The sequence below is a fragment of the Loxodonta africana genome, chromosome 23 (genome assembly GCF_030014295.1).
Source record: "Loxodonta africana isolate mLoxAfr1 chromosome 23, mLoxAfr1.hap2, whole genome shotgun sequence".
In the NCBI taxonomy this organism is placed as follows: Eukaryota; Metazoa; Chordata; class Mammalia; order Proboscidea; family Elephantidae; genus Loxodonta; species Loxodonta africana.
This window is the reverse complement of record NC_087364.1, coordinates 32,964,356-32,977,715: the sequence shown is the minus strand read 5'-3', so window position 1 is coordinate 32,977,715 and position 13,360 is coordinate 32,964,356. Positions and strand designations below refer to the sequence as shown.

General features: G+C 36.8%; 1 protein-coding gene across 1 annotated transcript in view; it reads right to left on the bottom strand.

The window, feature by feature from the left end:
* Positions 1–13,068, bottom strand: part of RNF17 (ring finger protein 17) — a 224,019-nt gene extending 210,951 nt beyond the window's left edge. Inside the window, exons 1-3 of the mRNA XM_064275375.1 lie at positions 12,936–13,068; positions 10,955–11,049; positions 7,321–7,412 (exon numbers count right to left, since the gene is read on the bottom strand). Coding sequence (XP_064131445.1) covers positions 7,321–7,412; positions 10,955–11,049; positions 12,936–13,068 — 320 coding nt within the window. The remainder of the gene's footprint in view (positions 1–7,320; positions 7,413–10,954; positions 11,050–12,935) is intronic.
* Between the last annotated feature and the right edge of the window lie 292 nt (positions 13,069–13,360).

The window sequence follows — 13,360 nt, the reverse complement described above, 5'->3', positions numbered from 1 at the left end:
AATCAATAAGTTGCAAGAATCCATAGAGAGACAGCATGTAGAAATCCAAAAGATTAACAATAAAATTATAGAATTAGACAATGCAAAAGGAAGGCAGAGGAGTGGACACGAGCAATTAGAATGCAGACTGGGACATCTGGAGGACCAGGGAATTAACACCAACATAGCTGAAAAAAAATCAGATAAAAGAATTAAAAAAAATGAAGAAACCCTAAGAATCATGTGGGACTCTATTGAGAAGGATAACTTGCGTGTGATTGGAGTCCCAGAACAGGGAGGGAGGACAGAAATCACAGAGAAAATAGTTGAAGATCTCCTGACAGAAAACTTTCCTGACATCATGAAACACAAAAGGATATCTATCCAAGATGCTCATCGAACCCCATTTAAGATTGATCCAAAAATAAAAACACCAAGACATATCATCAAACTCGCCAAAACCAAAGATAATGAGAAAATTTTAAAAGCAGCCAGGGAGAAAAGAAAGGTCTCCTTCAAGGGAGAATCAATAAGAATAAGTTCAGACTACTCAGCAGAAACCATGCAGGCAAGAAGGGAATGGGACGACATATACAAAGCACTGAAGGAGAAAAACTGCCAGCCAAGGATCATATATCCAGCAAAACTCTCTCTGAAATATGAAGGTGAAATTAAGATATTTACAGATAAACACAAGTTTAGAGAATTTGCAAAAACCAAACCAAAGCTACAAGAAATACTAAAGGATATTGTTTGGTCAGAAAACCAATAATATCAGATACCAGCACAACACAAGGTCACAAAACAGAACATCCTGATATCAACTCAAAGAGGAAAATCACGAAAACAACTTAAGATAAATTAAAAAAAAAATGCTCATAACAGGGAATCACTGAAGTCAATATATAAAAGATCACAATAATCAAAAAGAGGGACTAAATACAGGAGGCATAGAACTGCCATATGGAGAGTGATACAAGGCGATATAGAACAATACAAGTTAGGTTTTTACTTAGAAAAATAGGGGTAAATAATAAGGTAACCACAAAGAGGTATAACAACTCCATAACTCAAGATAAAAGCCAAGAAAACGTAACGACTCAACAAACATAAAGTCAAACACTATGAAAATGAGGATCTCACAATTTACTAAGAAAAATGTCTCAGCACAAAAAAGTATGTGGAAAATGAAATTGTCAACAACACACATAAAAAGGCATCAAAATGACAACACTAAACACTTATTTATCTATAATTACGCTGAATGTGAATGGACTAAATGCACCAATAAAGAGACAGAGAGTCTCGGACTGGATAAAGAAATACGATCCGTCTATATGCTGACTACAAGAGACACACCTTAGACTTAGAGACACAAACAAACTAAAACTCAAAGGATGGGAAAAAAATACAGCAAGCAAACAATAAGCAAAAAAGAAGAGGAGTAGCAATATTAATTTCTGACAAAATAGACTTTAGACTTAAATCCACCACAAAGGATAAAGAAGGACACTACATAATGATAAAAGGGACAAATGATCAGGAAGACATAATCATATTAAATATTTATGCACCCAATGACAGGGCTGCAAGATACATACATCAAATTTTAACAGAACTGAAAAGTCAGATAGACACCTCCACAATTATAGTAGGAGACTTCAACACACCACTTTCGGAGAAGGACAGGACATCCAGTAAGAAGCTCAATAGAGACACGGAAGACCTAATTACTACAATCAACCAACTTGACCTCATTGACTTACACAGAACTCTCCACCCAACTGCTGCAAAGTATACTTTTTTTCTAGCGCACATGGAACATTCTCTAGAATAGACCACATATTAGGTCATAAAACAAACCTTTGCAGAATCCAAAACATCGAAATATTACAAAGCATCTTCTCAGACCACAAGGCAATAAAACTAGAAATCAATAACAGAAAAACTAGGGAAAAGAAATCAAATACTTGGAAATTGAACAATACCCTCATGAAAAAAGACTGGGTTATAGAAGACATCAAGGAGGGAATAAGGAAATTCATAGAATGCAATGAGAATGAAAATACTTCCTATCAAAACCTCTGGGACACAGCAAAAGCAGTGCTCAGAGGCCAATTTATATCGATAAATGCACACATACAAAAAGAAGAAAGAGCCAAAATCAGAGGACTGTCCCTACAACTTGAACAAATAGAAAGTGAGCAACAAAAGAATCCATCAGACACCAGAAGAAAACAAATAATAAAAATTAGAGCTGAACTAAACAAATTAGAGAACAAAAAAAACAATTGAAAGAATTAACAAAGCCAAAAGCTGGTTCTTTGAAAAAATTAACAAAATTGATAAACCATTGGCTAGACTGACTAAAGAAATACAGGAAAGGAAACAAATAACCCGAATAAGAAACGAGAAGGGCCACATCACAACAGACCCAGCTGAAATTAAAAGAATCATATCAGATTATTACGAAAATTTGTACTCTAACAAATTTGAAAACCTAGAAGAAATGGATGAATTCCTGGAAAAACACTACCTACCTAAACTAACACAATCAGAAGTAGAACAACTAAACAGACCCATAACAAAAAAAGAGATTGAAACGGTAATCAAAAAACTCCCAACAAAAAAAAAGCCCTGGCCCGGACGGCTTCACTGCAGAGTTCTACGAAACTTTCAGAGAAGAGTAACACCACTACTACTAAAGGTATTTCAAAGCATAGAAAATGACGGAATACTACCCAACTCATTCTATGATGCCACCATATCCCTGATACCAAAACCAGGTAAAGACATTACAAAAAAAGAAAATTATACACCTATATCCCTCATGAACATAGATGCAAAAATCCTCAACAAAATTCTAGCCAATGGAATTCAACAACATATCAAAAAAATAATTCACCATGATCAAGTGGGATTTATACCAGATATGCAAGGCTGGTTTAATATCAGAAAAACCATTAATGTAATCCACCACATAAATAAAACAAAAGACAAAAACCACAAGATCTTATCAATTGATGCAGAAAAGGCATTTGACAAAGTCCAACACCCATTTATGATAAAAACTCTCAGCAAAATAGGAATTGAAGGAAAATTCCTCAACATAATAAAGGGCATCAAAGCCAACAGCCAGCATCACTCTAAATGGAGAGAACCTGAAAGCATTTCCCTTGAGAACGGGAACCAGACAAGGACGCCCTTTATCACCGCTCTTATTCAACATCGTGCTAGAAGTCCTAGCCAGGGCAATTAGGCTAGACAAAGAAATAAAAGGTATCCAGATTGGCAAGGAGGAAGTAAAATTCTCTCTATTTGCAGATGACATGATCTTATACACGAAAAACCCTAAGGAATCCTCCAGAAAACTACTGAAACTAATAGAAGAGTTTGGCAGAGTCTCAGGTTATAAAATAAACATACAAAAATCACTTGGATTCCTCCACATCAACAAAAAGAACATCGAAGATGAAATCACCAAATCAATACCATTCACAGTAGCCCCCAAGAAGATAAAATACTTAGGAATAAATCTTACCAAGGATGTAAAAAACCTATACAAAGAAAACTACAAAGCTCTACTACAAGAAATTAAAAAGGACATACTTATGTGGAAAAACATACCTTGCTCAGGGATAGGAAGACTTAACATAGTAAAAATGTCTACTCTACCAAAAGCCATCTATACATACAACGCACTTCCGATCCAAATTCCAATGTCATTTTTTAAGGTGATGTAGAAACAAATCACCAATTTCATATGGAAGGGAAAGAAGCCTCGGATAAGCAAAGCATTACTGAAAAAGAAGAAGAAAGTGGGAGGCCTCACTCTACCTGATTTCAGAAGCTATTATACAGCCACAGTAGTCAAAACAGCCTGGTATTGGTACAACAACAGGCACATAGACCAATGGAACAGAATTGAGAACCCAGATATAAATCCATCCACATATGAGCAGCTGATATTTGACAAATGCCCAGTGTCAGTTAATTGGGGAAAAGGTGGTCTTTTTAACAAATGGTGCTGGCATAACTGGATATCCATTTGCAAAAAAATGAAACAGGACCCATACCTCACACCATGCACAAAAACTAACTCCAAGTGGATCAGCGACCTAAACATAAAGACTAAAACGATAAAGATCATGGAAGAAAAAATAGGGACAACCTTAGGAGCCCTAATACAAGGCATAAACAGAATACAAAACATTACCAAAAATGACGAAGAGAAACCAGATAACTGGGAGCTCCTAAAAATCAAACACCTATGCTCATCTAAAGACTTCACCAAAAGAGTAAAAAGACCACCTACAGATTGGGAAAGAATTTTCAGCTATGACATCTCAGACCAGCACCTGATCTTTAACATCTACATGATTCTGTCAAAACTCAACCACAAAAAGACAAACAACCCAATCAAGAAGTGGGCAAAGGATATGAACACACATTTCACTAAAGAAGATATTCAGGCAGCTAACAGATACATGAGAAAATGCTCTCGATCATTAGCCATTAGAGAAATGCAGATTAAAACTACGATGAGATTCCATCTCACTCCAACAAGGCTGGCATTAATCCAAAAAACACAAAATAATAAATGTTGGAGAGGCTGCGGAGACATTGGAACTCTTATACACTGCTGGTGGGAATGTAAATTGGTACAACCACTTTGGAAATCTATCTGGCGTTATCTTAAACAGTTAGAAATAGAACTACCATACAACCCAGAAATCCTACTCCTCGGAATATACCCTAGAGAAACAAGAGCCTTCACACAAACAGATATATGCACACCCATGTTTATTGCAGCTCTGATTACAATAGCAAAAAGCTGGAAGCAAGCAAGGTATCCATCAACGGATGAATAACCATTCACACAATGGAATACTACGCATCGATAAAGAACAGTGACGAATCTGTGAAACATTTCATAACATGGAGGAACCTGGAAGGCATTATGCTGAGCGAAATCAGTCAGAGGCAAAAGGACAAATATTGTATAAGACCACTATTATAAGATCTTGAGAAATAGTATAAACTGAGACGAACACATACTTTTGTAGTTACGAGGGGGTAGGGAGGGAGGGAGGGAGAGAGTTTTTTACTGATTAATTAGCTGATAAGAACTGCTTTAGGTGAAGGAACGACAACACTCAATACATGGAAGGTCAGCTCAACTGGACTGGACTGGACCAAAAACAAAGAAGTTTCCGGGATAAACTGAATACTTCAAAGGTCAGCGGATCAAGGGCAGGGGTTTGGGAACCATGGTTTAAGGGGACTTCTAAGTCAATTGGCAAAATAATTCTCTTATGAAAACATTCTGCATCCCACTTTGAAATGTGGCATCTGGGGTCTTAAAAGCTAACAAGCGGCCATCTAAGACACATCAATTGGTCTCAACCCACCTGGAGCAAAGGAGAATGAAGAACACCAAAATCACACGATAACTAAGAGCCCAAGAGACAGAAAGGGCCACATGAACCAGAGACCTACATTATCCTGAGACCAGAAGAACTAGTTGGTGCCCAGCCACAATCGATGACTGCTCTCACAGGGAGCACAACAGAGAACCCCTGAGGGAGCAGGAGATCAGTGGGATGCAGACCCCAAATTCTCATAAAAAGACCATACTTAATGGTCTGGATGTGACTAGAGGAATCCCGGTGGTCATGGTCCCCAAACCTTCTGTTGGCACAGGACGGGAACCATCCCCAAAGACAATTCATCAGACATGAAAGGGACTGGACAGTAGGTGGGAGAGAGTTGCTGATGAAGAATGAGCTAATTATATCAGGTGGACACTTGAGACTGTGTTGGCATCTCCTGTCTGGAGGGGGGATGGGAGGATAGAGAGAGTTGGAGGCTGCCAAAGTTTTCACGAAAGGAGAGACTGAAAGGGCTGACTTATTAGGGGGAGAGCTAGTAGGAGTAAGGAGTAAGATGTATATTAACTTATATGTGACAGACTGACTTGATTTGTAAACGTTCACTTGAAGCTCAATAAAAGTTAATAAAAAAAAAAACAATCTTTGATGGTTACGAGGGTGGTGAGGGGTAGGATGCAAAAGCACTAAACAGACAATAGATAAGTGGTAACTTTGGTAAAGGGTAAGAAAGTACACAATATTGGGGAAAGTAGCACTACTTGTCCAAGGCAAGGTCATGGAAGCTCCATAGATACATCCAAACTCCCTGAGAGAAGGAATTGCTGGGCTGAGGGCTGTGGGGACCGTGGTTTCCAGAAACATCTAGCTCCATTGGCATAACACAGTTTAGAAAGGAAATGCTCTACATTCTACTTTGGTGAGTAGCGTTAAGAGTCTTAAGAGCCTATGAGTGGCCATCTAACAATGATCTCACCCCTTCGGGAGCAAGGAAGAATGAAGAAAACTAAAGATACAAGGGAAAGGTTAGTCCAAAGTACTAATAGGCCACATCTACCACAGCCTCCACCAGACTGAGCACAGTACAACTAGATGGTGCCTGGCTACCACCACGGACTGCTCTGACAAGGATCCTAATAAAGGGTCCCAGGCAGAGCTGCAGAAAAATGTAAAACAAAATTCTAACTCACAAAAAAAGACTAAATTTACGGATCTGACAGAGACTGGAGAAACCCTTACAGTATGCCCCCAGACACCCTTTTAGCTCAGTAATGAAGTCACTCCTGAGGTTTACCCTTAGCCAAAGATTAGACAGGCCCATAAAACAAAACGAGAGTAAATGGGCACACCAACCCAGGGGCAAGGACTAGAAGTCAGGCGGGAACAAAAAAGCTAGTAAAAGGGAACTCAAGTTCAAGAAGGGAGAGTGTCGACACGTCGTGGTGTTGTTAACCAATGTCATAAAACAATACGTGGACTGTTTAATGAGAAACTAGTTTGTTCTGCAAACCTTCATCTAAAGTAAAATAAAAAAAACTCCTAGAGTTATTATTTTTCCTGACATAACACTCTCAAGTCACCTCTTACCAAAGTCCCCCATTGTGCTACTCTTAAGCGTAAGCAGAGAAATAAGTTATTTTTTTTTCTACACCTTCCTCTTATCCGGCACCATTAACTTTTCTTAGTTATGTGCTCTCAGCTTTTCTCGTCTTGATGTGGCAATCCTTGTATTCTTTTTTTCACTTTAAATAAAGACAAACTAATTCTGCTTCTTTAGGCGTTGGATTCCGCATTCCCTTGACGGCTAAGGCAAATTAGGAACCTAAAGAACACTCTGTAAACAAGGGCTATAACACAAACATAAGAATGACACTTTATCAGTAAATCTAAAATTATTCTTTTTGAAATATATTAAACTTTAAATACTAAAATAAATGCACACAGGACATACTTTTTAGGCTGCAGTTTTTCCAAAAAAGAATCTTCTTTAATAGATCCATCTATTGGATAGTATCCTTGTCTTGTACTTACAGTTGTAGCAACCTTAGGACAAAATAAGATTTTAAAAAACCCTAGAAAGTCATTAAATAAACTCTGTTTATCCAGAATCCAACAACTATGTAAGTATGCCATTCATAGATAAAGTTGATAGTAACTTTTGTTTGTTTGTTAGGTCCCTCAGGGGCCTTTGAGTTGTTTTCAACTCATAGCAACCCCATTTGACAGAACTTTAAAGATCTTAAAATCCTCTATAAACCAAAGAGAAAATTGTGCTTATATGATCTTTCTACCTTATTTTATTTTTGGAAGAAATTGGTAATTTGGCAACTATTAAACAGAATATTAAATTAATTAAAACACATTCTATACGACTTTACTGTAAATTTTTTACAATTATATCTTAAGATATGTTCAAAATTCTAAAGTACTTAGAAATTTAACAAGAAAAAATAAAGGCTCTAAGTAAAGAAAATTAAAAACAATAATTTTATTAGAGGTCATAAAGAATTGAATAAATGGAACATCACACGAAGTTCCTGGAGAGGAAGGCTTAATATCCTAAAATGTCAGTCCATGTAATACAAAATTAATATAATTCAAAAGTTCATATGGAAAAACATTGTACAAGAATTACAAAAATTTTAAAAATACCATTCAGTAGAGATTTATCCCTCCATATAATAAGAGTAAAAAAAAAAAAAATTTTTTTTTTTCCTCTAATTACAACACTATGGTACTGGCACAATAAATCAGTAGAACAGAGCCTTGAAACTTAATACATAATACAAGTGACATTTCAATTAAATGGAGGAAAGATTATTCACTAAATGTTATAGGAAAGTCTTCTTATCATTCTGAATAAAGTTATATACCTACCTTACATCGTATAAAGTATATGATAAAAAGACTAAATATATATGTTTAAAAAAATGATGTAAGTATGGAAAGAAAATATGGGATGATATATATATATATAAAACTTCGAAATGGGAAGGTCTTTCTGATCAAAGGCAAAACCTAGACACCACAAAGGTGGGGGAAAACCAACTATGTACTTAAGAAGGAAATATTTCTGAAGACTAAATGTAATAAAATCAACACTGACAAATTTGGGAGAAAATATTTACAATACAGAGGGCAAAGGGTTAAAGAGTTAACATCTTTATCACATGAAGATCTTTTACAAGTTAGGAAAAATACAAACAATCTAAAGGAAAATATGCAAAGGATCTGAAAGGATCTGTTAAAGATCCTCACAGAAAAGGGTAAGTCAAACATAAAAAAACTACCTGACCTCACTAGGAGTCAAGGAATTGCAATTTAAAGCAATGCCAGTGTTTCTGGAAAAATAACTGAATGTGATCCTATCCTTGAACAAAATCTGTCATCTTGCTGTACAAAATAACAGAATGGTTATCAATTAACCAGACTATCACTCAAAAGCAGAGAAAGATGTTATAAAAAACCATACAACTATGAAAGATAAAGATTAGCAGATCAATCCACACTCACCCAAACTCAGAAATAAGAACAGAAAGATACCTATTAATCTGGAATGGGATCATTTTGGGTTTAAGTTTAGAATAAACAATATCACCTAGGCCTTCAATGTTAAAGATAAATTATAAATGTAAATCTAATGTGAATTGTTGTTTTTGTTAGGTACCACAGAGTTGATTCTGACTCAGCAACAACATGTGATGCAGCACTGCCTCACAGGATTTTCTAGGCTATAATATTTGCCAGGTCTTTCTCCCATGAAGTCGCTGAATGGGTCTAATGTGAATACAGATATTTAAATCTTACTTTTTTAGACCACATACATTATATTCCTTAAATATTCTATAAATTCAGACTTTTCACTAATTTGGACTAGATTCTTCCACTCTTACTATACCTAATTCCAAATAAATATTAGATATTAGAAAAAATATAAACTTTAAAAATTAACACAAGAGTGGTGACAATTTCAGGAAGGTTTCTTGAAGGACTTCTTTAAATGGGAACCAGCTGTAGTACATCTGAAGTATCTAAATACAGTCACTTCTCCATTACGTGGAGTAACAGCATGGGTGGGAGGTGAGAGGAGGGGTGGATAGAACAGGTCACAGATATCTCTCAAAGCAAGTGTTAGAATAAAACTAGTCAAAATGATACAAAATATATTTTTTATAACCTTAATTAAAATAAAAACCAATATTTTGTAAATACATTACAAACACTTCTACAGATGTTATCCAAAATCCTAAAAATAATACAAGTATAATGGTTTAGGACCATTCAACATGAAATCACTTGCCAAAAAACACAAAAGGTTACTGTTAAACTTTTTTCTGTCTTTTTAAAAATATTAGAACAGGATGGATACAAACAGAGGCAATTCTAGCTCCCTTCACTTATTCTTTACCCACTATATAAGGGACTGTCAGGAATCTACCATTACAACCACATGAGCTAGGCTCCCTTTGTGTTAGCTATATGGACAGCCACATCTGAGGAACCCCATGTTTGAAAAAGGAGATGAAATTTTTCTACAATAAAGGCCCTGACTTGTAATGCAAATAGACACCTTCTAATATGCGAATGTTTTTACTATATTTAAAACTTTCACAAATTATAGTATGCATATTTTTACCATGTTTAATCTGCAAACCAGTTAATCCACACCTAAATAATCAAGGGTAGACTATAACATCTATTTTAACAGTCTCATACCTTGCACAGAACTTTTACATAATTCAGATTTGATTCTTACAATCCTATGAGATAACACAAAGCAGGTATTATTTCTATCTTACAAATGAAGAAGCTCAAGCTTAGGGCAACAGAACTAGGGCTGCATTCTAGGTCTTCTGTCTCCGTATCAATTGTTTACCAAATTGCCACAGAAAATAAATAATACAAATCCTCATCATCTGATCTCTCAAGTGGAACTTTAAGAACTTATAAGTTAATACAACTTTCCAGGAACATGCTATATAAATTTAACTCATTCATATTTGTAGTTAAATGCAAAGGGTGCTCTCAGTAATTTTATTTAAAATCATTAACATGCTCTCATTTTATGGATCAATTGATTTTTGTTCTAGGGCAATTGTGCTATTTTTAGTGCTTCTGCTAATAAGCAGTAACTTTTGGTCACTGTGCAGCTTGTCTGCCTTTTTTATACTATGGCATACCTACAAACCTAAATTTGATGACAAACAAAGGTTAGAAGGGCAAGGGAGTTCAAAATTTGCTTGCATGGTATTGGTGAGAAAAGGGGAGGTAAAATTAAGAATAAGATGGGGAAAAGAACTAAGGAAGACCAGGGTTACTTTTACTATACCATTTTCCAACAAGGTCCCTAAAGACTCAAAATATGTGAGCTGATAAATGTATGGCTTTAACCTTCTATTTTCCTTGGTCACAATTACACGGTGGATGGCAAAAGCTTTATCTTATGTTAGGCTTCTTTGCTTAACAACTCAACAGTAAAAATCCAAGTTTTTAGTTTCCAACTAGAAGTATGTTTTACTTCTCCAACATTTTTACCTTTAACATTAAACTGTAATGCATTCATTATGAAAAATTATGAAACTTACCTCACAATCAGGGCATATAATTGTGCTGTATTCTTCATTTATTAACAAGCACAGTTCACAAAAGGCATGTCCACACTGAAGTTCATGGTGGTGACCTATTGATGAAATTCTGTTGTGAATTAAACTTTCCATAGTTTGGTTACACTGAATGGGCAGTACTGATCTGAGGGGATTCTATTGTATAGGAAGAGATGCCTAGTTTAGTTAGAAAATGGGTGAGTTATTAAAGTAATTCAGGAGAAACTGTACAGGTCAGAAAGAGAGAGAAAAGTCAAGAAGAAAAACCAGGTGGAACTACAAAATATTTGCATTTGCATTAATTCACATATAGTTACTTGGTACCTATATTTTGAATTTGCCGTATCTTTTTTAAGTGCAGACACATATTTCCTGTGATCCTTGTAAAAATCATGCCTAAGTAGGCTGGGAATATTATACCCAATTGAGAAATGAAAAGCATATATTTTTGTGATTCAGGTACTTAAATGGTATACTCCCAACTTCAACTTAGTTGTTTTCAAGTCCAGTGTTCTTTCTACTTGATCATATTGCCCTCTACTAATTTACACTTCCAGTTCTGTGAAGGAGGCAGAGAAGGCTAACATAACACATTGGGAAGATTCCTCTCTTATAAGAAGAGCCCTTGCTTATGATGATCTATGATATTGGCAAGGCTCTCTTTTAAAGGAGAGAAGCTAAATGTTGTTACAGACACAGCAACATGGGCATGGCTTTTACTTTTTACAAAGCTTGTATTTATTTCAAGCCCTGAGCGGTGCAAATGGTAATACACTGGCTGCTAACTGAAAAGGTGAAGGTTCAAGTCCACCTGGAAGTGCCTCAGAAGAAAGGCCTGGCGATCTACTTCCAAAAATCAGCCACTGAAAACCCTTGGAGTACAGCTCTACTCTGATACATAAGGGGTTCACCCTGAGCTGGAATCAACTCTGTGGCAACTTTTTTTTTTTTTTTTAACATTTATTTAAGGAAATACCATAACCTTGGTTAAAAAACTAATATGGAGATTTTTAAGGCTCTAATTTTTTTTTTTTTAAGTAGAATTTGAAGTTTATCATAATAAACATATTTGCCTTAGCTATATAACTTTGGAAGGTTGTCATTTTAAATGACTTCATGAGACAAGTAAAAACGAAACGGAAAAAAAAACGAGATAAAATCAGTTACCTGTTGTTAATAAAAAAAATTTAAATCATAGCCTTGCTGAATTGCATTATCATAATTACATTAACTTGATTTAAAAACAAAAAGTTTACATTTTTTTTTTTTCAGCCAACTGAAATATCTGAAACTTGCTCACAACCAAGCTACACTTAATAAAGTCCTGTATCTGTTTCTCACAGGAGAAAATATATGGCGATCTGCTCACTTAAAAAGTACCGCCTTGGAAAGCCTACGGAGCAGTTCTACTTCGTCCTACAGGGTGGCTATGAGTTGAACGGACTCATCGCCACAAAACATTTAATCTGTTTATTAAAACAGCAACACTTCACAATGGTCTACTACTCCTAGCAATAAAAACGAAAGAAAATCAGTTTCGTTACTTCTTGACCCCAGGCAATTCACTAAATTTCTAGCCAAAGAGTGCATGAACCACTCTTTGAAGAACCTGGGGGGCGCGCTTGAAACAGTACTCAAGAGAACTCACACGCTGTCCTACAAAGACCAGATTAAAGCCACGGGGGCTTTCATTCTAACGGCTGGGAGAGTCTTTAAGAGCCGGGTGCAGCGAGCTGAGGGAGAGGCGGAAAGGTGCCCTTTGGGGTTGGTTGCGGATGCGTGCTTTAATGACGCACTTCAAACCGCCCAAACACACCCTCAGCACACTTCCCCCCACAGCTCTCTTATACAGGTCTTACTCTCCCTGCTGCCAAGAGGTGCAATGCGGCAGCAGGAGGCTCGGGCCCGACAAGCCGGCCGGGTCTGGGATGGCCGGAAGAGCTTAATCCTCGGCATTCCTCACCAGAAACTCTGGACACTTTTTCCCCACACCCGGTGCATTGTATCTCGGCAGCACCCCACAGCCGACTGTTCCTCCCCAGGTGCGGATAAGAAGACGGGGCAAGGCCAGTCGTCGAAGCCTCGGCAGCCGCCATTGCTTCCTGCCTCGATTTGAGGAACGGAACCGCATGCCTCTCCCGGTGGTGACCAATCACGGAGGCAGACGGTTCTTCTTAGCCAATCAGAAGGCAAAGACATTAAAGCCCGCCTCCTAAGCGTTCCTTCTTTCTGGAGCAATCTTCCAGCCACTTGGGAGGCTGTTTTAGGGTTTCTCCTGGGCGTGGTCTTTTGAAGAAATAGGCTTTGTGATAGTGAAAGGAAGTTTCTTTTTCAAATATTCCCAAAAACGCTACCACTTGAGGCACATTTAATCAATTCAAATACAAA